This window comes from Thamnophis sirtalis, unplaced genomic scaffold (assembly GCF_051295495.1).
Source record: "Thamnophis sirtalis isolate CommonGarterSnake01/CBP01778 unplaced genomic scaffold, rThaSir2_p1.2 scaffold_5, whole genome shotgun sequence".
NCBI classification, from domain to species: Eukaryota; Metazoa; Chordata; class Lepidosauria; order Squamata; family Natricidae; genus Thamnophis; species Thamnophis sirtalis.
Genome location: NW_028261385.1, coordinates 42,084,396 through 42,112,124, shown reverse-complemented (window position 1 = coordinate 42,112,124; position 27,729 = coordinate 42,084,396). Strand labels below are relative to the sequence as shown.

Here is a 27,729-nt window from a genome sequence, read left to right as displayed (position 1 = left end):
CCACAAATTATGCGGTCCAGAATCAGCTCATCCAGGTCTCGAACTTGCAGTACGCTGTGGCTTTCCAGAGCGCCGGCACATACTCATTGATTGATTCACTCTCCATCTGGTTTCGGATGTTAAATTTGTGCCAGCGAATGTGCTTGGACGGCTTGGGCATGTAGTGGGTCTTCAGCGTCTGTTGGAATGCAGACCAAGACACTGCTTGGAGCGGTGTGGGTTCCAAGAGGTTTTTCGCTGTTTCGAACACTTCCCGGCCACAGTAACCAAGGAACATGTTGCCTTCGGGAACGCTCGTAAGGTCATTTGCCTTGAGTAAACACTCAAATTGTAGCATGTACAATTCCCAGTGCTCGGTGACTGGATCATATGGAGTTGGTGGGGCATGCATAGCCATCCTGATTCAATTTTGCCACTCAGCGATGGCTTGCTCGATGCCGCGCAGGAAACTCCGGGCTGGATGTACTTGCAGAATCTCTTTTGCTCTTTTTTTTATCACCTAGTTGCCTTCCAATCCCACCTTCGTCACCAGTGTTAGATCGGGTAATGGAAAGGCACACCAAGGCTTCAGTAACAATAGCTCTTTATTGCAAATAATGTAAACATCCGACTTAGGAAGGGTTGGACAGCATCCCCTTTTAAAGGGATCTGTTAGACCCTTTGACCAATGGGATTAAACCTCTGTTCCCACCAGAACAGAGGACCTTGGTGGAAACCACTGCCAGTGTGGGGGGGGGGGGAATATCTAACAGTTAGTGATTTGTGAAGAGATTGCAATGGTTTGGAATAGGGTTGGGATGATGATTGGTTGTTCCCATTTCTTGCTCATCATCCATTCAGAGATGGGAATCCTGGTTGGCCTGCTTGAATGGACAAGTCTGTCTTCTCCTTTCAGTTATTATTCTCTCTTCAGTTGTCTCCATTTCCCCTTTGTTTTCAAACAAGTTTGTAGAAAGGATGCTCTTACATCCCCTTGCCATATTTTCCCATTTAACACTCAGACTTTTTCCTCATTGCCCACCTCGATATTGGACCAGTGTTGTTTCTACAGTATGCTACAATGATTAAAGTAAAGGGGACATTTCTATCATTCATTCTTCTACCGTATTCCATAGAAATTTGTGGCAATGATGAATTGAGAATTCAATTGAGAATTCATTGAGGTTCATAGAAAGAAAGAAATAGACTTAACTGAAATTCTGAAGCTTTGGTCCAAAACTCATATGTTGTCAATTAATATTTTGTTTGTATTTTTTAAGTAAAGGGAAGTATCACAATACAGTAGGCATAGAATGGGAAAGAAACCCATCTGAGCAAAAATCAAAAGGGTGCCTATTGAGAGATGTACGGTAAGTATGCAACGTATGTGTGGTGGCAGTAGGGATATTATAATGGCTAGGAACATTTACTGAACTCCATGAACTGTTGTTAATTTACTGGAAGAAAAATAAAAAATAAATAAATCAATAAATTGATGACCATCAGCAGCTAGGAGGAAATGTCAGCCCAGCTGGAAAGGAATGGACATGCCTAGTGCTGTAGAGTTAAGGGTGTTCCTACACTGGAATAAATTTGGTAAAGTAATCACTAAGAAGAGTATAAGATAACTTAGCATGGAAGCCACTACTTCTGAAGTGGAGCTGGGTGCAGGGCAACATCATCCATTATTGCATGCAAAGTGGACTATACAAAGTGATGGGTTATGCAAAAATGTGCATTTGGTCACAAATACACACTAGTAAGTCCTAAACAATATGCTTAGTATCATTTTTAATAACACTGGCTGCCATCTGTCCTACACAAATGCTTTCCAGTTATTTTAAAAGGCATTGAAAAGATACTTTTTCATTTTGGAAATAAGGAGAATCCATGAACATAAGAAATTGAATTTTCTTTCATTACCAAATTTCTTCATTAACTCATCAAATATAGAGCTGAGAAGTACATACCAGTGTTTACCAAGATATTATCAATTTCTATCATTGCTTACCAGTCATATTTTAATATGCAAAATCAACTATTGCATGGAGTTATTTTGATTAGATTACTCCCCCAATAGTTAGCTGATTGAGATATTCCTATATTTACGTGCACTTTATTATTATTCAGATGATATGATGAAGTCTTATCCATTACTTAAGATTCTCTCTTTATCTTTTGTTTACATGGTGTGTTATCTTCTACAAATAGTACAACAAAGCTACACTCAGAAGCAAACCAGAAAAAAGTTATTGTGGATTTAAATATGGTTGCAGTTAAGAATGCAAAAAATATGCCATGGGAAGGAGAAATTTTGGGATGCCTTCTACATAGGGTTCACAAGTTAGAAAATCACATTAACTGCAAATATTAACTACATGACGTTCAAAAGATATTTCGGCTGGCCTTAGCACATTCTTTTATTCAGTTTTTATAATCTTTGATTAACTAGGTTGAATAAACCGGAGTTCATCACAAGGTTATATTTTTTTTTAAATGTTTGAATTCATTAAATTACCCTTAGGTAATGATGGGGAAAAACTGGTTTCAGAAAAGCATGCAAAGTTACTTTGTTTATTTATACATTTATGTATTTCAGTTCAACTTGTAAGCAAGACCCACTGAATTAAACAGAATTTTCTTTCACATACACCATATTCCCTTATCCTATCTTGAACTTGTTTAAACAGCAATTGCTCAACCAGAACAAAAGATCCTGCATTACATAGTAGTATGGGGGATTCAGCTCTAAACAAGATTTCCCATAAAGTGGAGAATTAAGAGAAAGCTTGCTTCAATATATGACTATGACACTCAATCTCTTCCACTACCTCTCGTTATTTGTTTGTTTGTTTCAGAAGTCCTTCAGGCAACAACAGCTTCTGTGCACTGTTAAGCATAATGTTCTTAAAAACTGCAATATTTTCTTACTTTTGGATGCTAGTATAGGAAGCGGCCCATAATGTAAAGAGTGAAAATCAAGACACAATAAAAGAGAGGTAAAAGATTACGGTAAGGGAGTCACTGGGGATTTTATTACTCTAGTCCAGTGATGGCTAACCTTTTTGTTGAGGCATGCCAAAAGTGGGGGGAGTGGGGGGGCATGTATTCATGTGCCCACACACATAAGGCAATGCCCTCCCCCTGCGCATGTGCGCACAACCCCCCACGCATGCGTGCAGGCCTCACTGAAGCCTCTGGACTTCCGGGAGGTGTGTTGGGCCATTTTTTGCCCTCCGCAGGCTTCAGGAAAGCCTCCTGAAGCCTCTGAAGGGAGAAAAATGGCCCAACCGGCAACCCAGAATTTATTCCCAAACTTCCATTGGGCCCTGTTGGGCCGTTTTTCACCCTACCCAGGCTTCAGGGAAGCCTCCTGAAGCCTGGGGAGTGCGAAAAACAACCCAACACACGAACCAGAAGTTCAGGAATGAACTTCCAGGTTGCCCATTGGACCGTTTTTCTCCACCTGGAGGCTTCAGGAGGCTCCCCTGAAGCCTCGGGAGGGTGAAAAACAACCCAAAGCTCATTTCCATTTCCGAACTTCTGGTTTGTGTGTTGGGCAGTTTTTCGCACTCCAGAGGCTTCAAGGCCGAAAATCAGCTGGCCAGTGCATGCATGTGCGCTGGAGCTGACAGGGCAATGCCTTGTGTGCCCTCAGAAATGGCTCCATAAGTTTGCCATCACGGCTCTAGTTGTTGCTGACTATAAGAAGCAGTGCTCATCTCCATTTCAAGGCCATTGGTCATTGGGCCAGCATGTTATCACAGTGTGCTGTTAACTTCCCACCAAAGTGGTATCTATTCTCATTTGCATGTTTTTGAACTGCTAAATTGGCAGAAGCTGGGGTGTAGACAGGAACTCATCCCATTATGTGGCACTAGGATCTCGAACCTGGGCTGCAAGCTTTCAAGCTGACAAGCCCAGGGTCTTAATCATTGAGTCACCTTGCTGTCCCTATAAAAGAGAGGATGTTAAGTGATTTGCTGGGTGACTATTGATTGGCAGACATCAGTTGTTTTCAGACCACTTGTGAAGTTACCTTCATGATCTTCAAGATATGTACTAGTTCAAAATATAGCCAGATAGAGAACTCTGTATGTTAATGGCCAGTTTTGTTATACCAGACTGTGAATTCAAAAATCTGTGTGGCTATCCTGAAGGTAGAGGGACATGGAATAAAACATACATATGGTGCTGTGTCAAAAAGATAATGCTTCCTTCATAATACTGTTTTGGAATAAGCCCCTTTTCCCCTTAGTATAAATAGTCCTGCTCCTATAGCGTGCAGTTGAATCTGATAATAAGTATAAGAAATACCTAAATGTGCTTTATTGTTAGATTTGTAACAAATTCTGGTAAATACTCTCCTGACTACACAACTGTAAAAAATTAAACTTGCAAATTCTTTAAACCACACAATTGCAGCTACAAGCTCTGCTGCTTCCACATTTCAAAGATCAAAGGAATTCAGTTAAATATATATGGATAAAAATATATGACAAATATATTACAGAACATTTTAAATTTCTGTTGTTATACTTCTTTATCACTGATCCCAAAATGGCTATCCTTTATCAAAGAAATTGTTAAGTCTAATTTCATTACAAAACAGTTAAGATGGAAAATATTTTTAAAAATGTAACAGTTTTTCATAGATTAAGGAGGCACCATGTCTTTTATCACACTAGATAATGTAAACTAGTATACTAGTAGAAGAAACAACTTTGTTAATTGTCACTATTCTGTCACCATTTCCCCTCCAACCACAACCGCTGAACAAATATAAAACTTTCTTCTCAGGAATATTCTCCATTTGTCTGAAGCTTACATGATAATGCATTAATAGTAAGTATCTATGGGGAAAGATTGACATTTGTTATTTTATATATGATCTGTCCCTCATTATCCACAAAACAGTGCCACATACTGGATCTGATGTTCCTGTTGGAGCATTGAGGATGTGATCTGAAATTGAGGGACCTTTTGGTGTCCTAGTTGTCATGGTCAGATCAAGCCCTGGTTACAATGGGACTCTCTGATGCCATCATCAACTGCAGAAAGGCAGAATCTATTATATTGGTCCATCCACAGCAAGTGAATGGCTGGGCTGTTATTGGTGTCTTTTACCTGAAGAGATTTGATCTTTTTTAAACACTCAAACATTCTTTTCCTAAGCTATTCAGCATCTTCCTGCATTTCATCAAATATTCTTTCTAGCATATCAACATTAATACATCTATTTTAAATCTAATTACAGGTAGTCTTCAATTTAAAACCATAATTGAGCCCAAAATTTCCATTCTTAAGCAAAGTAGTTGTTAAGTGAGTTTTGCCTCATTTAAAACCTTTTTTTGCCACAGTGGTTAAGCGAATCATGTAATCATTGGCTTTGCTTGTTGGAAAGCCAGTTGTAAAGGTTACAAATGGTGATCACAGGATATGGAAATGGTTGTAAGTGTGAATACCAGTCATAAGTCACATTTTTCAGTGCAGTTATAATTTTGAACAGTCAGTAAACTAACAGTTATAAATTGAGGACTACTTTTATTAACTGTATCATGACAAGAAGCTCAAAATTAAGAACTTCTCTTAACCCAATTCTGTGTCATACCTCAGGAGCTGAGCTATTTGTTCATCTCCCATCAGACTACCAGACCAAGCAATTACATTTTCAGATGGAGCCAAATTTCAGCATATAAACAACTAGATTAACAGCTGATAGAATTTTTCTTTCTCTTTTAGGGACAGTGCCGCAGGGGTAGGAAGAAGAGGAGGAAAGGAAGGAAGGAAGGAAGGAAGGAAGGAAGGAAGGAAGGAAGGAAGGAAGGAAGGAAGGAAAGAGAAGCAGCAATAGCAGCTGTTGTTTCTTATGCTTGTAAAGAATATAACTTTTCCCAAATTCTAATCTTTCCAGATAATCATTTAAATTTATATTTCTGCATACATATGATTTTATAAAAAGTTCAGATAGTTTTTAACAATTCATGGAAGAAAAAATGAAGCCAACGTATTTCTCATATATGGTATGACAGCTTAGTATTGATATCTATATAGAAAAGTATTTTGGGTGTACCCAAACAATTGGACACACTCAAGTAACTGTCAATCCCAGTCCATTATTCTGAGATGTTCATTGAAAGATTAATACATGATTTATTCCAGTACCTTCAGTGGTACAATGCTGAATACAACTTTCTAATAAGAGCCATATGGTTTTCCCACTTACAAAACAATGTTTTATTCACACTAATTACAATGGGAATATTTCGACTCATTAGGAGTCATTACTTCTAGTCCCAAAATTCCAGCAAAAGTGGGGAAAATTCACTATAATGGCCTGGCTTACTTATTTTATAACCAATGACTAATAGAAGTCTTGATTTTTTAAGAAACAAAAAAAGCAGAAAATAAATTAATAAATGCAAATAAATACAATTATAAATACACAATGAATACAATTTGGATAGCAACATGTAGCATATCATAATGTGCTCAAAGAAAAAATATTTCTCAAGAAAAACAAAAGATGATAATGGAATTCTATCTGTTAGCCTAGAAATGATCTAGGAAATTTACATAGTAATTACAAAAAGCCAGTAGATCAGAGAAACAGATGAACTTTCACAATTAGAAAGTTAAATATTTAAAAAACTTAAGAGAACATGAAATTACAGCATTTGTGATAGCTGGACTAGAAGTTTCTGAAAATTTTAAGACAACAAGAAATAGGCAGAGTATATGGAAAAATACAAGATTGCAAACCTTCTCCATAGTAATACTATAATGATGGTTTTAACTAATATGAGCCCATTAAATTATGCCACATTTAATGAGTGCTTAAACAATATCATTAAGAGTGCAGTAATTGGACCTATTTAGAACAAAAAAACACCTCTAACAGACTAACTTCATTTCCGGTAATATAAATTACTCAATTCTGTTTTATTTGTATTTATTAATTCTTTTCCTTCCTAAAAAATTAAAAAAATAAAAATAAATAAGGAGATATAATGAGCAAATCAGAACCTTCCGGGAACTGTAGCCCAATTTTAATAGATTTTCTCCCCTTAATTCTAAAATATTGGTGTTCAATTTTAATTACATCAGGTAAGAATGTACAATTATGTTTGTACGTGCAGTGACTTAGAACACTTAGTTTAGGCAGGATCCATACAATTCACAGTAATTATCACCCTGAGAATATTAGCTGTATACTTTCATGATGAAAACTGCCATCCAAGGAGGAAGAAAAGGAAGAAGCCATGTTAGGCATCAAGCTATAATTCTATAAGATAATTTATCTATAATTTATCTACTTATATATACTCCTGTTTCTCTTCAGATTGTATAAATATTTCACCTATAAGATAATCTATTATGAAAATCAATAATTTATTTCAATAGAATAGAATAGACAGTTGGAAGGGACCTTGGAGGTCTTCTAGTCCAACCCCCTGCTCAAGCACGAAACCCTATACCATTTTATACAAATGGTTTTCCAATCTTTTCATTCAAAACTTCCAGTGTTGGAGAATTCACAAATTTTAGAAGCAAGTTGTTCCATTTTTTAATTGTTCTAATTGTCAGGAAATTTCTTCTTAGTTCTGGGCTGCTTCTCTCCTTGATCAGTTTCCATCCATTGTTTATTGTCCTGCCTTCAGGTACTTTGGAGAATAGTTTGACTCCCTCTTCTTTGTGGCAACCTCTGAGATATTGGAACTCTGTTATCATGTCTCCCCTAGTCGTTCTTTTCATTAAACTAGACATACCCAGTTCCTGACACCGTTCTTTATATGTTTTAGCCCCCAATCCCCTAATTATTACAAATAATGAAGTGTTGTAAGGATATTAACATCACCATATCCATATTCATTTCATTTTTTTATTGGCAATACTACAGAAGTAGTTTGCCATTGGGTTTTTTTGGGGGGTGGGGGAGGCGGTGCGTTTGGAAGCTTTTTCAATTTCCCACTCTGGCTTATAGCCCTAGAATTGCTAGTAACTCCCCTTCCCAAAATCCTAACTAAGACCAACCTTGCTTAGGTTTTTTAAGATCAGTGGGTGCTGCCACATGCTGAGGCTTTAAAGTAAGTACAGGTAGTTCTTGTTTAGTAACTGCAGAGAGAGAGAGAGAGAAACTTCAAAAATGTTTTTTCTCATGATATGTCTTCTGCCTCACCCACTTTTTCATTTTTGCCTGCTTGGAGGCAAATGCTAGATGCCACATTTCTCTTATAGTAGTAACAAATAGGATGAATTGGAAAACAATCAAGCTATGAAATGTTCTGGAATACGTGCTAGAAATTACTTAGTTGTAATTAGATCTAAAATGAATATAAAGATTGATCAGTGACCACTTTCTAAATCAGAGTTCTCCAACCTTTCTAGCTTTGAGGACCAGTGGGTGGGGGGAGGGGGAGAGAGGATGGTTCCACAGAAGCAGTGGGCAAGCAGAAATTACATGACCTGATTGACGACCAAATATATGTTTCTCCCTGATCCAATGGTAAGAACTGAAAACATCACTTATATAGGTAAAGGTAAAGGTTCCACTGTGCTAGTCGTTCCTGACTCTAGGGTGTGGTACTTGTCTCTGTTTCAAAACCGAAGAGCCAGCGCTGTCTGAAGATGTCTCAGTAGTAATGTGGCCAGCATGACTAAACGCCAAAGGGGCATGGAATGCTGTTACCTTCCCACCAAAGGTGGTTCCTATTTTACTACTTGCATTTTTACATGCTTCTGAATTGCTAGGTTGACAGAAGCTGGGACAAGTAATGGGAGCTCACTTCGTTACACAGCGCTAGGAATTCGAACCGCTGAACTACCAACCTTTCTTATCAATAAGCTCAATATCTTAGCCACTGAGCTACCGTATCTCTTGCACTTATGTAGTAAGTGTAAAATGGGGAATATTTTTTAAAAAACAAATTAAAAATGAAAAGAAGCACATATTTTTCCTAAATTTGGAGTTTATGGTATAGATGATATTTTAAATATAAAATCAAAAGGACTGATTTCAAAGGCCATCTTTATGAAATGATTTAAAGTTAAGACAAAGTAACCAAAGTTTAAGCACATATAGGTACATATGGATATATATACATGTGCATCCATGCAGACATTTCTTCATGAGAATTTTAAAAAAAAACCTCCTTGTTAGATCAGGCCAAGACCTGGTTTCACCAAGCATTTTTTTTTTTTGCAGTATCCAACAGCTGTCTCTAAATAGCTTATAAGCAGAAGTTGAAGTTAACCCTCACCTACTGTTATTCCCTGAAACTGGTACTCAAAGGTCTCCTATGTCCTATCTAGAAGCAGCACAGTCATTGAGGATGAAACCTGTTTATAGGTCTGTGTTCCATGAATGTATTTAATACCTCTTTAAAGTCATGTTAGAGACCATAAAATGAATTGTACAGGTTTATCATGTGCTACAGAAGGAAGTGCTTTCTTTTGTCCATTGTGACTCTGCCAATCAGCCTCACTGTCTGGCCTTTCTTCAAGTCAGAGTTCCAAATATTGTAGCCTTGAGTTCCCCCAGCCCCATCGTTTGGGTGGTTCTTTATGGTGCTTTTGCACCTTTATTGCATCTGTTTCAAATATGGCACCAAGAATGGCTCTTCAGCTGTAGTCATGCCATAGATTTGAATAACAGTCTTGCTGTAATGCCAACTTTGTTTTCAATCCCCTCCTTAATGATCCACAGAATGGAATTTTCCTTTCTCACAGCTGCCACACACTGAGTCAACATCTTCTCTGAACTATTCCCTGTGATGCCAATAGTTTTTTTTAATTACTAACAGACAATTATGTCAACATCACTAAATAAGACAAATGGGGTTGGGAGGGGGAGTTAATGTGTATCGCTTTATACTTTCTTAAATGGATGGAATTTGCCTGAGTATTCATTACCCAGTTTAAGGAGACTCCTGGAGAGCACTATCACCTTTGGTTTTTATCACCCAGAATACTTCACTATTGTCTGCAAACTTGGCCAAATATTTAGCACAGTATCCAGTTGCAGTTCACTGTTTCTGGTTAAGCAACTTTTTAAAAAAATGTTGCAGTGGCTGAAGCACCATTAATGCAAAACTCAAATTACTAATATTTTCAATCACAATAATTCATATAACCAAAAATATAATATAAAATGTAAATAAAAAATATTTAAGCTGCCTCAATGTTTCCAGTCATTTTCTTTTCACTGAATACTATATTTGAGAATATGAGAATTGCTTTTGGTCATGACACATGTCTATGTTTGATATTTTGATAACAGGAAAAATTATGTTAAGAAGAATAAAAACTGATCATTTGAAATTAATAGTACTAATTTTATCACTGAAATTTGATTTTCTGCACACAATCTTTATTCATTAGACTTCACAAATCTATCAATATGAAATGATTAGTAATATTAAAACATACACTTTTTAGTGTGGCCTGCCATTAATGTAGCTAAATGTGGACATATATTGATAACTCATTGCTTCTGATCTATTATTGTATGACATTTGCATAGAAAGAGTTGACCTCTTATTTTGTTTGCTGTTTAAAATATAAGATGGTTCTAACCCATGGGTCCTTAAACTACCACCTGGGGGGCCAGATGTGCCTACTGAAGCCATTAATCCCACACAGGACCATGAGGCTGCCCGCCCAAATCACCCTGCCCACACTTTGGCTGAGCGCTGGACTTACCTTCACGAACCCCACGGGCTGGAACTAAAAGGTAAGGCTAATTTTGGCCTGCAGAGATGTTCTGGAGGCAGGGGAGATGAAAAACAAGGCGCACAGTTGCCGCAGGAATCCAAAATACAGGCCATTTTCACCTGGTTTTGGCAAAGAAATGGGCCGTTTTCACCCATTTTTTGCCTGTAGAGAACTTCTGGAGGTGGTGAGAGGTAAAAAATGAGGAGTGCAGATGCCCCAGAAGGCCAAAAATAGGCCTATTTTTCATCTCCAGAAGATATAGATATAGATAGATAGATAGATAGATAGATAGATAGATAGATAGATGGATGGATGGATGGATGGATGGATGGATGGATGGATGGATGGATGGATGGGTGGGTGGGTGGGTGGGTGGGTGGGTGGGTGGGTGGGTGGGTGGGTGGGTGGGTGGATGGACGGACGGACGGACGGACGGACGGACGGACGGACGGACGGACAGACTGACTGACTGACTGACTGACTGACTGACTGACTGACTGACTGACTTGTTGATTGTAAGCTCTTTGGGGCTGAGAAGAATTGCTGTAAAACTGAGTTTCCTGAAATGGACTCCTAAACATCTGAAAAAACGATCTAGTAAAAAGAAAGGCAACCAAAAAAGCAACATGCAAACAAAAGCAAATAAAACAACCCCAGGAGCAAACCAAAGTTTTGTGTATTGTTTAATAGAGTGTTAAATTGGTCATGCTCATCCAGTCACATGACCTAGCCACGCCCACTCAGCTGGTCCAGCCTCCCAACAGTGTGAGGGGCTGTGAATTGGCTCCCTGTTTAAAAAGTTTGAGGACCCCTGTTCTAACTAATAGACCTTATAACTTATAGTTATGTGTTAGTTGCTTTAAAAGGTTACATGTGGTGGCTCTAATCAGTAAAAATTATAGACAATGGCATCTGAATTTACTATGCAGAATAACAATTTGCAGGAATTATAGGAAGACATGGTTTTCTGAATACCTGATACCCAAAGATGCCTGACTTCATGTAACTATGGTCATCGGGATTAGATCCAAATTTAGTCATATTTAGGGCAGACACACTGATGTCAGTGAAACTTCTGTTACACATGACTGAATTAAGTACTACTGATTTCATAGTTGATTGAGTAAGCTGTCTAGGAATGAGTAAGTCTGAACTGCATTACCCACTGGGTGCAATTTTTATTCAGTGACTAAATTATACAGGTAGTCCTCAATTTACAAACACTATTGGGATCAGAATTTCCTTTGTAAGTTGTTGCAGTTATAAATCAGGTACTGATGTGAGCTTCAATTTTACAATCATTTTTACCGCAGTTCCACCATGTTTGTAAGTCAAGTCATGTGGTTGTTAAGTACAAATCCAGCTAAATAATTTTTTTTTACCAGAAATTGACAAAACTATCAGAAATCGTCATCAGGAGCCGAGGTGGCGCAGGTGGCGCAGTGGTTAGGGTGCAGTACTGCAGGCCACTTTAGCTGACTGTGATCTGCAGTTCAGCGGTTCAAATCTCACCGGCTCAAGGTCGACTCAGCCTTCCATCCTTCCGAGGTGGGTGAAATGAGGACCCGGACTGTGGGGGCAAGTTGCTGACTCAATTTGCTAAAAAAAAATTTGTAAACCACTTAGAGAGGGCTGAAAGCCCTATGAAGCGGTATGTAAGTCTAATAAATAAATAAATAATCAGATGACCATGGGATGCTACAACCAATTGTAAATGTCAGCTGCTGCAAAGCACCCACATTGCAATCACATGACTGTGGAGCAGGGGTGACAGTTGTATGTTCAAATTTAGACTGTAGTTGACTTTTTTGGAGGCCACTGTTAATAGTTGTAAGTTGTAAGTCAATGTTATAAGTCAAGGACTACCTGTAAATTGGTCACACTATGTCTGAAATTTATATAGAACATAGAATCATAAGGCTGGAAGGGACCTTAGAGGTCTTCTAGTCCAACACCCCACTCAAGACAGGAAACCTTATACTATCTTGGTCAAATGGTTGGCAAGTCAATTTTAAAACCTCCAGTACAGAAAATTCTGACAGCAACTTACAGAAATTTTGAGGAACAGTATATTGCTTATATATAAAACAACCCCCTTTTCATTACCTTGTAAGTTTAGTTTTTGCTTTTCAGTTGATTATGATAAAAATTAATCAAAGGTGAGAAGAGATCTACAATCAAGCAGTGAGACAGTATAAGCCATTCAAAACTTTATAATATTAATAAGACCAATGCTGCTATATAATGATATACTGTATCTGAAAAACAATGAAACCAATATGTGGTAGTATAGCTTTGCACTGAAAATTATCTACACTTCTCATTGTCAAATTTAGAACTTTGTTTCATTAAAATGTTGTCTCATATAAATTGCAGTAAGTTTCAATGGAAATAACATTATTTTTTCCAAACTACGTTAAATGAAGTAATAGAATAACAACATATATGAAGATTTAAGGAACAATTGTTAGAAGTTGTGGTAATGAACATGTAACAGTTTTCTGGCAATCAGTTCTGACTGCACATTTTAAAATTGAGGACATAAAATATGGGAAAGAGCCAAGGTAAGCACTTCTGTTGAAAGGACAAAGTCCCCCCTTTGAAAAAGGTAAAAAAAAAAAAACACCTCCCAGCAGAAAATCTTTCACAGCAACTAAGTTCAGGATGTTTACATTTCATATTCTTTCTCAGTAGGCTAGAAAGATGTATTAAAAATTGGCTGAAAATAAGGTGTTATGTAATTGTCACATAATATCCTGTTGTAACAAAATGTTCAGACTTTTCAACATTCAATAAGTGCTCTCCTTGTTTGTTTCTTCATTGTGTCTTTGCATTCTGTGTAATAATTACTTAATAAACTCAGGTTACTATAAGCAGCAAATGAGACTTTGAACTCCCCCCCCCTCCCTCTGCCCATTAACTTTCCAACTTCCATTGATAACATTTGCTGAGGTTTGGAAATCTTAATATTGTACAGACCAAAACAAGTGGTATGGTATTTTACCAAAAACCTAGAAACAATGTAAGGGCATGCATAAGCGCACCAACGTGCCTACCATCTCTATCCTTTTATTCGTATCCACTTCATATATTCAAATCATGTTTATACTTATATATGTTATCTAATTCATGCTTGATGAAATAAATAAATAAATAAAATGGGATGAAAAATACTGGGATCTACTCCTCTAAAGTCTCAACTTTTGCACATCTCTATGCCAGCTTCAGATTTGAAAAACACTTAGATAAGCTCAAGAAAATCTCTAAATATATTCCTTCTCATTGTAGTTTTTGGAAAATAAGCAACACTGAAAAAGACAGATAATGCAAACATCCCTCCATTATCATGTCTACCACTTCACATGATGCCTGCCCTTTGAGGTAATCCAAACAAGAAACCCAAACCTCGAAAATTATATTATACAGTTACAGTAACAGAATCTTTTAGGTCTGAAAATACAGTATATCTCCCACCCTTTACTTTCCAGAGAACTAGGGAGCGTCAATTCTGTGACATTTTCTCCACCCCATCCTTCCTTTGGATTTGGGTTTCTCTTCTCAGACTCGTCTCAGTTGTGTCTCTTCCTCCTGTCTCTCAAATTTATTCTTACAAACCAATATATCTGGTAACCAACTGGGCAATAGAAATGCTAAACATTTATGCACCATTAGGCTTTCTAACAGTTTTTTCTTATCATCATTTAGCCATCTAAAAATTATTGACATACCTTTGCCCATTATTTTTAGCTGTGTTTTCAGTTTTTAATGTTTTAAATAATAATAGCTGTTGTTGTTTGCATTTTTTAAAATTTTGTTGCAGGCTGCCCAGTGTCATTTGTTTTGTGAAATGGGTAGCCCCAGAAATTGGAAGAATAAATAAATAGGTAAATCCCACATAAAACAGATGGGGGCGTGGGGAATGGAAAGAAACAAACTCAGGCAGGTACACTGAATTATATCTTGCATATTATGAAAATAAGCTTGCTTTTGCACCAACATCAGCTCCAAGCTTGCTTTTGCACCAACATCAGCTCCAAAATTGTTTGTAAACAAATTGAGCATTATGGTAAAAATACTAAATAAACTGAGCTGTTTATTTCAGATGATATTCATATAATGTTGAGAACTCAAAATTAGAAAATTAAGTTGATGAGCTTACTAAAGTATTATAAACCATCTTCTCTTAAGTATTCAAGCTTGAAGAAGCATAGACACAAAAATTTATCCACATTAGAATTCAAATAAAGGAGAATTTACAATCTATAGAATATTAGCCTTTGTTCATCCACAATCAAATTAATATGAACAAAAACTTTATAGTCCTATAGCTGATGTTTTGGACAATTTAACCAACTTACTTAGTCTCAAGGAACAACTAAGCCCTTGAAAAGCAACATTCCATCTATTGCCTCAATCAAACATTTCACTAGGAAAATAAATTTCTAATATATCAGGGGAAAGGTTTCACTGCCATCTGCTGGTTTTGATAGCTAATATCTATGTAACCGACCTAAATAAGGAAATAATTGTGCCTGTAGAATTTCAGTAATGGCATTTTAAATAGCATTTTTGACACTAGATGGAAATGTTTGGTGGTATGTTCAAAGATACAGCATACACATCAACTGCTCATTCTTCTTCTGATCAGAAAGATTCTGTGCTTTTCTCCTTGCATTTTCCAAGTGAATATCACTGAGCTTGGGCAAAGTAGAAAATGTTGCTGCTTTAAATATTTGGAAATGTGACTCCAACAAGCAATTGCATTTACCCCTGGAAACTGATCTAGGGCAAATTCATTTTTGAAATGAGTAGGTGATATGTGTTCTATTTAATAATGAATTTCAATATTTAGACAATTAACCAGTGGACTGGCTTGTCTCCAGAAGCTGTGGTTGCTCCATTACTGAAGGTTTTTAAGAAATGATTGAATAGTCATTTGTCTGGAATAACACAGGGTCTCCTGCTTGAGCAGGGGACTGGACTAGAAGACCTTCTATTATTCTGTGTATACGATGAAACTGGGTGTAAATTGATACATGGGATAATGTGGCTATAGAAAGCCTTACATTAAATTAAACATATTCCTACCTGAGAACCCAAGCAGGCAACCATCATATGAGTGAGGAGTTTAGCAGCAAACATTGATGCTCTGGTACATAAGAAATATGAAAATAGAGCCAAGATGAAGCCTGTTGTAACCAAAGAAAAGTAGAATTCAATTACTAAATCAGCCAAATGATTCAGATCATTTCACAAATTGCAGTCCAAGTTATGTACAGCAAGACAAAGTTTTGTCCAAATGGCAACAACGTGAGGTCATGGTGTACAACAGAAGGTCACAATGCCACAAAGCAATGTCACAACAAAAGCATAAAAGAGGCAGAGTTTAAGTTGCAAAACTGTAATGTTAATCATTTCTGCTCACACTTGCAGCTCTGTGGATAGTTATGTTCTTAACTTCTCCTGTTTCTAAGTATTTTTATTGCACTCACACAAACCTTATAAATTTTTTCTCTTCTGGAATTCATAACCTGTGTGACTATATATTGAAGTAACTACATAGAACTATTTAATTTAATAAGCTACTTCTGGAAGTACAGTGATATAAAACTAAGCAAATTCCTTTTTTTTTAAATGAATTTCAGTAACTTTTGTACTATTATCTTCCAGGATATATTCCATTTGTCAAATATACATCTTAGACAAACATCTAAATATTAAATATCCTAACTAAAATATTTGTGAATGTGTCCTAAGTGTATATGGTAGAAATAGAAATTTGAGCAGTAATCTTTGGACAAAAGTTATCCACTTTTAACTACTTAGATAGAAGTGAATTCTAATTAGCTGAAATAAGGCATATCAGCTGAGATTTCCTTGGCTAATAACCTAAGGAAGCATAAAATCTTTTATTTGCATTTTTCTCTTGATAAAGATAAGGTCTTCTTTGAGGATATTATCATTAAATAAAATATATTTTGGTGAAGTTTCAAATAATCACACAATTATTTTGAAAGATCCAAGGAAGAGTTGGAATTGTAGGAGTCCATTCTGTATCATCTTTTAAAAGCAAAAAGAAATTGGAGTAAAAAATGAATCAGCATCTTCATTATGCATGTCTAAAATAGCTCCCCAAACTTTCCTTATATTCCTTACTTGGTGACTTTCTGAAAGAATTTCCAATATTATCTTTTTAAATCAGTACATAAATCAACAATACTGTAACACAACTGACCAGAAATACAGATGAAACCAGAAGAAAAGAAAGCTTCATTGTAAGAAGAGAAGCTGTCTGTCTGTGCACTAGCTGTGTAAACTGACATATGTGAACAAGAACATTCCACGTAATTGGAGGAATCATCCATCAGCTTACAGAATTGAGCATTAGACAGCCAACTACAGAGGAAACAAATATTGGCAGTTAATTTATTATTTCTTAACTTGATCAATGTCAAAAAATGTAAACAAACGTTATAAGAATTGTGTTGGTTTATAACAGAACCAAAATGCTTTTATAAATCAGAATAAAGTTCCTTTTTTATGGAATTTATTAGCTATCATACTACATGATTGTCCACAAGGAACATAAAGTCAAGACAAAATTTAGAATTTAACCAGATGGATGTCAAACTTTATGGGAAAGCATAGTTTCGTAAGGGTGTATGAGACTTCTGAGATCTGATAAGCCTAAATCAGATTTTCTCAGTAGGTTATCAATCAATGTCTCACAGGTTAATTCAAACATATTGAATTTATCTGGGTTAATATGTCAAATCTTGATCAGGATTTAAAAAGTATATAAATCACTATATATAGGAGCCATTAAATATCTATGTGTATATTTTCAGACCAAAGCAGAAATCTGATTGTGTCTTGTTAATGAAACTCCATCTTTCTCTAAATTTATATACTAGCCATGTAGAAGGCAGTTGTTCAAGACTAGGAACACATTAAGTAGAAGGCATTATAGGTTCCAATAAACTTGCCTCACCCTGTCAGCACCTCCATATTTTTTGGAAGTCTTGAGAATTGAATGAGATGAGGAAAAGACACAACTTCTTTAAAGAACTACCAACAGATGCAGTGAGTACACTCACACCCTCTAGAAATCACCCTCTTTCACTTTACATTTGCACAGCAACACATACCTAATAGATCTATGTGTTTGTGGCTAGACACGTAAACAAAGAATTATAAATATACCTTTCAGCAATCTGATTCCAAACAAGACACAAAGATTTATGAGGGACTATATGACTGTCTGTTGAATAAATCCGGTAGATGACCTCATTGTTATCTTTTAGCTGAACTGGACTCTGTCCCTTCAAGCTCATTGAAAAAATCTGAAATGGGAAAGACAGACATTTTTTGCTTTTAAAATATTCAGGATTCTTATTTTATACTTGATTCTTATTTTGCACTAAATATTCAAATCTATCTTATTCCAAGCAGGCCATCAGTAACTCCTGAAAAGATACCAATTCTCTAATTGGTATCAGTTTGAAATACTTCCCCTTTATCCTTCCTACAATACAGTGACTATACTTCATAATGCAAAGATTTGAAGAGATATCATTCAGACTTGTATTTGCTTTCTAAAAAAAGATGCCCAAATTCCATCTCACACAATGTCAAGAAGATTTGAATCCATATCTTATGGATGCCATCTTACAGAACCAATTGTCCTTAATGTTATTAATTTGTTTTAAGAATGCAATCTTCAGAACCTTAAGAGATATATAAACCAAGCAAGTGTAAAATCATATAATTTAACATTTTATTAATTTACTGGGCATCTTACCACTTCTTTCCATTAATAAGATTAAAAACCTAGAAATAACAAAAAGAACAACAAAGAAAAATTCTTCCAGCAACAATAAAAGGAACTCACATTTTATGGGCAGTCAATATTCAATCTAGTCTATCCAGAAGAGCTATGTTTAATGCTCTTTGAAATTAATAGAGATGGAACAGTTCTGTGAAGAGGTTATTCCAAAATGAGGAGGGATATTACTGAGGAGACTTGAGAATGAAGTCCCTGAAGATGACATTTCCTTAATGTATCACCTCCCCTTGATCTTACTAGATAGGGTGATTCCCCTTACAGCAGGCAACCCCAAGGCCATAAGCTGTATATTGTTTTTCAAAAGTGTCAGCCATCACCTTGAATTACATTTGGAAACTGATAACCCAACACAGCTATAGCCATGCAGATGTTACATAAGTAAACTTTGGTATGTCTATGACAATCCAAGCTGCCACGTGTTTAATTAGATGCAGTTTGCAAAAGGTTTTCAAGGATAGCCTCATGTATAAAAACTGTTGATTGCATCCTTTAATATTAATATAAGTTTTTGTTGCTATAATTATATACATACATTTCTATATGGGTTCTCCTTGAAGTGAAGAGCAGCTCTGAATAAACATGCATGAAATATGAGTATGAAAGTAATTATGTTAAGGCTGGGTAGCACTTTGAATTCCAAGGAAAGAATGTGTTTCAAGATATGCATGACATCCATATGCCATTTGTCAGAAACACCTTAAACCAAATGTATCTTTTCTTAGAATAGTATGACAGCTATAGAGATCAGCTATGCAAACCCAGAAAGCCCAGATGTTTTAAGGTGTTCCTGACAGGTGCATTCTCATGGGTGTTCTGAATCATATATTTTATTTTGAATTTGCAGCTCTGCATCATCCTAAATTGTACAAATCAATTGATTTTTTTCCAGTAAAATGTTTTAAGATAGTCAATAGATCTTCATGTATAAGTCTCATTAAAAATCCACACCATCAGTCAGACTTGCTCATGGAACTCAAAATCAGATTCTAGCATTTCCTCAATAATAGTTTTCATCTCATCTTACATAAGGTTCATAAATGTGTCTCTAACAGAGCAGTTGAGGTTATAAAATTTGATAGCTAGGTCAGCAGAAAGAAATGGCTCCCTAATCATCTATGAAACTGATTTACAGATTCTGGCAGTAGATTGGCTTGCTATACTAAGACAGGCCCAGAATGCTATCATAGGCAATGAGACATTATACAAATAATGAGAATCAAGTTATAGCAAGACAAACCATTATTAAAAAGATGCATGCTCAATATTTTCATTGAGAATAATGTACATCTAGCAACAGTTTTCTTTGGTATTCTGAATGTCATATTTGTTTGCCAACTGTAAGCAAATATTCCTACTACTTTCTATGACCAAATCATTCCATTGATATTGAGAAGCCATTAAATCTAGAAAACAGCAGTCTGCTACTAATATGGCTGCTGATTCAGATGAAATTACATTAAAATATTTTTAAATCCAATATGTCATAAATGAAACAAAAGCAATCCCATCTTATAAGAGTAGTAAAATAAAAAAATGAGTACTTGGATGTAGACTGGGAAAACCACATAAGGAACGTTGATATTTCTAACAGAAACAAAACTCACAGGATATTGATCTAAACAATAGTTTAACAGATTACCTTATTTTTTAGGGCAATTCCTCTACCATCTGCTGTAAACCATTGCTGGCTACTATATTCAGTGACTTGAATGAACCTACAAGTTGCATCATCATTAGACTGGGATGAAGCAGAAACTTCTAACAAATGGTCAGGAACTCTAATGAAATCCCCATCTTTTCCATCAAATTTATGCCCATTGATTTGTTGTGGATACCAGTGATGTGATGTGATTACAATATAAGGGCAATGGTCAAGGAAAGTTTTACCTCTGTTAAAAAAAACAGTAACAACAATCTAAGTAACTAGAAAATTACTATCTGCAATGAAAAACATGCAGTAGATGCTCATGCCTGCTCATAGTCTTATTGGCTCACCAGCAATACAATAAATAATATATCAAATATTAATTCATTAGTAGTATACTCAAGTTTTAGTTCAACTCTTAAATGTGAAATAAAAAAATGTAATCCTGATCCTGAGTGCTAAAGGATTCACTTCATAGGATATTAGACATTCTAAGCAATTTGCTTACTTGCATACTAAGATACATACATAGACCTGCAAATAATCTTGTAGAAACGTGTAGAAAATGCCATTACCTTTCACCCTGTGAGCCACACTTTTCACCAACAGGAAGAGAAAAAGCAAATTTCTCTGTAATATCAGCAAGGAAGCTATAGCCTCGAGTATCCTTGCGTTTGGGATCAGCTAGTGCACAGAGGATTTCATACAAAAGATTTCTGTTTCGATCAGTGAGTGCCTGTATTTCTCCTTCAGATATTACCTTGAGAAGCAAATATTTTAAAAAATGTTCAGTGTCTAAAATGGCTTGATTCTTTTGTATTGGGATAATTGATGAATTAAGCATTTCAAACATGAAATAAAAACATCCTTAATAAATATTGAGAGTAAGTGCCATTGATTTCAATGGAGCTCTTCCCTTGCATAATAGTGATATCTAAAACTTCATGGAGGACTAATCTTGAATACATAGTGAAGATAGTTTATGTCATGCTCAATGTATTGGAATTTAACACTTACATTGTATATCAGTTGCTCATTCAACTTCAGTTCAGTTAAACATTTGGATGAGTAACTTTCATCTAAGTGAGCAAATACTGCTTATGGATCCTATATATAATAATATGTACAATTTTCTATTTTTAAAAACAAAATAATCATTGGGTCAAAGCTTTCACTATTCTGGCTTCATCTCTCAGAAAAAAATGATTAAGATTTCATAATTCTAAGAAATCTTTAATTATTACAGAAGGGAGAACAAGATATGGACCTTATCTATGATATACATCACAGCAGAAAGTTGCTCCTCTGTATTTTCTTGGATTATTTTGATATTTAGATGCTGGAGGATTGTGTTCAAAATAATATCATCAAGTGGTTGAAACAGCTGATCAGTCAGACTCCAGATTGCTTGGGAGTTTGAATCAGAAACGATGGTGATGTTGGCAATACCATAGATGGCATCAATTCTGGCACCACCTGTAGGATTGAACAGCATAACTTGGAAGCGTTTAGGAAATAAATTTAGATATTCATTCTTTGGGTTGAGTATTATACTCATCAGAGCATTTCTCTGTCCAGATTCAAAAGACAATGTTCCTTCAGAAGCAATAAAATCTTGTCCGGAAATGGCAGGCGATATGATTACACGGCCAAAAGTTTCAGGTCTCAACAGCTCCTGAAAATCAGGAAATAAATGTCTAGGTAAGAAATTAATTATGGTATGTTGCAATTTGTAAGAACAAATTTGCTTCAAACTATCAACATTTCTAAAACTTCAATAAGTGATAGAGACTCTATAACGTTGTGTTCTAGAATCCCATGTATCTAGCCCAGATGTATTCTGGCAAAAACATGTCTGTATCATCAAGTGAGAGAATTTTCAAAAACTTTAAATTGTCCATTATCATTGGTAAAATGATTGAGGAACTAGGTACCCCCCTGCTTTCAGGGGGTATTAATTCGAAGGAGAAGTCTTCCAGAAGTAAAGTGAACTGCTTTAGGCATCACTTTGGGTAGGTAAGAGATGAAGTCTGAAATTGAGACCTACATGATATGTCTATATTTTAAAATTATTTGTCCTTCAGTGGGCAAAGAAGGTTGGAACCATATTTTATAAACATATAAAGATGTTAGTATTCCTCAGTTTATCAGCTATCTGTATTATCAACTATTATCACTAGTTCCTCAGCAGCTAGTCACTTACACAATAGCAATTGAGGAAAATTTCTTGAATTAGTAACATGGAGCTTATTTACCAACTCAGGATGACATCTAATCCTGCAGCAACTGAGGAGAGTCAACTTACATTTGCACCCTAAGATTTCCTTGCATATTCATGCTTTAGTATCACAAGAACCTACATGCATATGTTCAGCTGGCATATTTGTAGTGCACGTACACCCATGTAAAATAATATACTTTATAATACATAACAGTATAATAGTTCAGCCAGAAAAGCTTCAGAATTAATCCTAGTAACAATATATTTCCACATACATACATACATACATACATACATACATACATACATACATATATATATTTGAATCCAGATTCTTTCTCAGTACTAGAATAATTCTTAGGAATATCAGTGTATAAAATATAAACCACTAAAAAGTGTACTGTTTTGTCAACTCAACCTATATCCCAGTTTCAGTTAAACAACACTGCTAACCTTGTGCTTGGCAGAAAGCTTTATAGGGATGAATTAGCAAGGGAACTAGAAAAAAAGACTCTTTCTCTTGGCTATTTAAATGAGACACCACCGCTTCCATTTGGGTGATGGAACTGATACAAAAAGCAGTTAATTCACAAAGGACCAAGGATGAGTTCAACTGTCAAAGATAGAGTAACTTCAATTAGGAAAGGAAAACTATAGGCTTCTAACAAACTCTAATTCTGTTCCACATTGTCACCTGGAGAATCAATCATAAAAATCCAAAATGTATTAGTTACCATATCTGGCTGCACAAAATCCTTAAACAGTTTTTGCAACCTAAACATCCCAATTCAGAAAGAGGGAGTTGACCCACAGTGACAAATGTCTTTAGTGAAACTCAGTGGAGTAATCTTTCACTTATTATAAACACAATAGTATTGCAGTTATTTTTTTTTTCATTCAATCCAGTGCATAATTATGTTTCAATTTGTGTTGTTCCCTCATAGAACATCCTCAGCCATGAAAAGCTATAAGATAATGACTATTTCATAGCCACTTAAATTAGTAACTTTGCTGGAAGGGTTTGAAACCACTTCTCCTAAATCCAAATCAACTATATGTGCACCAAGTTTTCAAAGGACTGCCATTGTTAGATGAAATCTACAAATTATTGATTTCAATTATAACTTCTGGAATTTCAAATGGGCACTATTTTTTCCCTATGAATAAAAGAGGTAAACTAGCCTTTAGGCAAATCTTTATTAAATAAATATAACCTTGATTTGTTTCTTTGTAAAATATCTATCCAACATATAGGATGAAAGAAAATGTTATCAGGCTATTACAAACTACTACTCTAACTTGCAACTATTCAACAAAGAATAAATACGAAAATACTTTATATGAGATTTTTTTTAAAAAGAGAAGGAATAAGGGCTTCACCAAATATGTACTCATGTGAAAAATCAGAAGTCTGGTCATTTAATTTTATTAAAAGACATTAGTTATTGTGAGCTGCAGCTTATTTTATCAGTTGTCAGATGATATCCAGATATACAGCAAGATATATTCATGTGTCTGTCTTACCTGAGTCCTGTAGCCGACGGAGATAGGAAATGCTGTGTCAGAATCTCTAACTACTTGGAGTCTAATTGAAGTGGTTTTCATATGGGCCACAGCCAGACGAGACCCCACAGCAAAGTAGATGAGATCCTTCTGCACAGAATCACTCTCTGGAACTATAATGTTTGCAAATCTGGCACTCTCATTTAAAGCTGCTCCTTCCCCCACATCATACAGTTCCACAAAAAAACAGATCTCAGATTCAGCATCCTGATAATCAAAATGGACAGTCAAATGACTGTATATTTTCCAATCAAAGGGTATATATAACAACAATAATTTTTAAAAAGCTACCAAGTGCAATTTTGCTACATTTTGTGCAGTGAGTTTACCAGATCATAGAACTATGTGTTTGGCCTTATTAAAAAAACAACAACTGTTACTTGGAATCTGGATAGAAATCCTGTTGTCATTCATGTAATTTGTTTGTGAATCATTAAAATGTATTCTGGGAAAGTACACATGTATAAATAAACTCCTCAGTGGAAAAAAATATTAATTAATTTTATATTTTTTTCAAACTTGTTTCAAATACAATTGATAACTCTCTTCATTTTTTTTCTAAGTACATAGAAAGATTAGCAAATTTGCTCTCTTAAGGATTTGTGATTTTTTAAAAAAAAAAATCTAATGGAAACCCTTCTTATGCCATGTATAGTTAGCTTTAAAGATTATTGATCTTTGGAATATAAATGCTAATTAAAAAGGAACAAGTATCAGTTCAACATCTAAAATCCTACAATTTTCCAATGTTCTGCACAGAACCTCATTAGTGGACAGATTCCCACTGCTGTAATGTCACATAGATTACAAAAGAGAAGATCCAATATATATAATTCTTTCCTAAGTAAAAAAGGTATGCTGCTTCATAACCAATAGCCTAGAAATATGATAATGCAAATGGAATATTCTCCAGCTTCTCATCATTTGACCACATTCTACTATATTTTGTGGGAGAGTAGTTAGGTGTCTAATTCATTATAAGTACTCACATTATCAGGCTGGATCTCAATAGAAACCATGCACTGTACTTGGCCAGCCTTACAAGTGGTAACCCCTGTGACAGCTATCAGTTCATTTGCCAGATTGGTGCCATTACTGTGCAGGACAACTGATGTTTGATTAAAAGTTACACGCCAAGACACTTTCACATCTTCAAAAGCCCTATTAACAAAACAAAACAAAATAACTGCATTGATGCAGGCAGCCATTGGAAAAGTCTTTACCCACGCATCCATTTTGTTCCTATAGCAAAATTGTGCATTTTTTAAAAAATGAACAATGTTTATCCTATTATTTCCATTGCTAAATCATAAAAAGCAACCACATTATTTAGCAATGGCAATCTCTATAATCTAGGTTGCTATCATTAATTTAATCTCATAGTCATTAGGCAAAGCAACTTCTTGTGACTTACACATCCAGTTAATGGAGAAGCCAGCAGGAAGTTGTATGTCCCAGGCCAGCAAGCAGGTAAATTGTATACTACTAGGTAGAGTCTGCAAGGGGATGAGAGGATGCTTGCAAGTGCATGAGAAGCATAGCATGGGCTACAAAGGGTTAGAGTAAACACACATAAAGTGACACTCCATTTTTTTAACATAAGGATCTCAAATTCAAACCTTGTTTAGAAAATGCTGTTCAAATCAAATTTTTCATAATACGAGTGACCTGAAATAGTAGTGGGATGCCTTTGATTTTACCAATATAATGTAATACAATGGATTATATGATCAGCATTTAAAATATGAAAAAAGATTATTAATGAGATAGATCAAGTGCCATCTGAATCTACAATTCGAGCCAAATTGTACTTTCCTGAAGAAAGCATCAAAGAGTAAATGTGTACACATTGGACAAAAAATAATTTCACCTTGTAGCTATTATGTGTATGAATTAGGGTAAATTTATTTTTCTCATTTTTTGTTCAGTTCTGGTATACTGATTGACTTATATTCTAAATTTATGAGATAATTATCCCAGTTTGCAGTAATTTACTAGAACGTCTAAATGGCTTCACACTAAGATCCCGTCGCAACCTATCCTGCTTATAATTATAATCCTTGATTTGACACAATGCATTATAGTAAATGAAGATAACACTTTTTATTAGCAGCTGCTTGCACCTGTTTGGCTGTCGGGTGACAAAGAGTTCTACTTTCCTCTTTTCTGAATCTTCATCAAGCACAAGACCATGTTGAGTTTCTTCACTGAATCCTATAATTCCATTCTGAAGATCATTTCCTAAATGGGAAATAGATCATTCCAAAATATCAAGAAGCAAGTAAATTATTACATTGTAGAATTCATTGAAAATTATTTCCCAAAATGAGATAATTACATGATATTACATGGATTGAGGAGCTATTACAATATAAATGGAGAAACTGTATTTTATATAAAATAATGGGCTATTTAATGCTGCTGGAATTAAAACATTTAAGAATACTTATGCGTTTTAAGATACGATAGGATGGAATATTGTTGATATGATAATCACAACACAAATATAATGGCATTTGTTTGTTGAATCAACACATTTTAAAGCAACTGGGTATCTTCATGACATAGAATTAATATTAATACGATAAGGCACTAGGGAAAATAAAAGGGCTCCTTTACCAATTTTTGGAAATATATCACTAAGAAAGGCAAAGTCTTTCTTAAGTGGTGCTTGACTCCTTCCTCAGACATGGGGGTGTTATTTTCCTAGCAACAATTTGAAATGCTTTTCTATTGTCTACTTTACTATTTTAGCAAGAGCTGTATGGCTCACAAATTATTGGTTGTTATAATCTTAACAAAAATAGTAACCATCAGAATCTTTTCCTAGGTAAGAGGGGATGGTCACAATGGTGCAAGCAGCATTGAGGAATAACAGTTCAAGTCCTGCCATTTTCCACTCATGTTATGAATCATACATATTCCACAAAGATGTGGAGCTTGCACTGTGATGCTTCTACATTATTTTGACACATATGAGAACCTGCAGATGCTGCTGACAGTAACTGATTCATAAAGATTTAGCTGAATCTCTGCTTAATTTCTTCCTGTAAAAGACATAATTTTTAACAGAAAGCCTGCATTCTTGATCCTAAATGGAACCTATTTAAGTTAATTTCCTTTTATTATCTTTCCAGATAAATTCAGATGCTAATTATTGGCAATTACACCAGTCTAGTAAACAAAAGTAACTGATATGTAGAAAGACGATTCTGTTCTTACCAGTCCAACAAACAGGTAAATGTTAGCCCAGGAGACACAATGAGATAATTTTACTTTTGTTCCCCAAATTTTTTTTTTTAAGTCTGTTCAGGTATAATTTTTATGTATTGAATCCCTCACACAAGGAAATATAAACAGAACAGTCTTTAATCTCTTAGTCATGTTGGTAATATAAGAGAATATAAGTCTCATATAGAATCATTACAGCTCTTCTCAAGATTTACTAGAATACAAAGCTTCTAATATGCAATTGTGTGTGTGTGTGGTGTATGCGCATGCACGTACATGCGCAATATTTTGATCTGAATTTTAAACCAAAAGGAAATGCTTAGTTATCAACTTCAGATCCATGTTCCTTACTGAACTCATCCTTATTTGCCCTTATTTTCTGGTTTGCAAAGCCTAATTTATATTATCCAGTACATGAAACTGACCAAATAAATTTGAGTTTTTCAACAGACCCTTTATATGAATTCTACATTGTTTTCATCATAATCTTTTCCCTTCAATTATTACAATTACATCCAACAAGAAAACATG

General features: G+C 35.3%; 1 protein-coding gene across 1 annotated transcript in view; it reads right to left on the bottom strand.

Moving 5' to 3' along the window:
• The window catches only part of ADGRV1 (adhesion G protein-coupled receptor V1), a 232,189-nt gene that overhangs the window by 94,432 nt on the left and 110,028 nt on the right, over positions 1 to 27,729 (bottom strand). The window contains exons 74-82 of the mRNA XM_087715712.1: positions 26,091 to 26,208; positions 24,957 to 25,128; positions 23,929 to 24,174; positions 21,451 to 21,858; positions 20,759 to 20,943; positions 20,178 to 20,427; positions 17,896 to 18,035; positions 16,928 to 17,088; positions 15,781 to 15,881 (exon numbers count right to left, since the gene is read on the bottom strand). Of these exons, the coding sequence (XP_087571838.1) occupies positions 15,781 to 15,881; positions 16,928 to 17,088; positions 17,896 to 18,035; positions 20,178 to 20,427; positions 20,759 to 20,943; positions 21,451 to 21,858; positions 23,929 to 24,174; positions 24,957 to 25,128; positions 26,091 to 26,208 (1,781 nt within the window). The remainder of the gene's footprint in view (positions 1 to 15,780; positions 15,882 to 16,927; positions 17,089 to 17,895; positions 18,036 to 20,177; positions 20,428 to 20,758; positions 20,944 to 21,450; positions 21,859 to 23,928; positions 24,175 to 24,956; positions 25,129 to 26,090; positions 26,209 to 27,729) is intronic.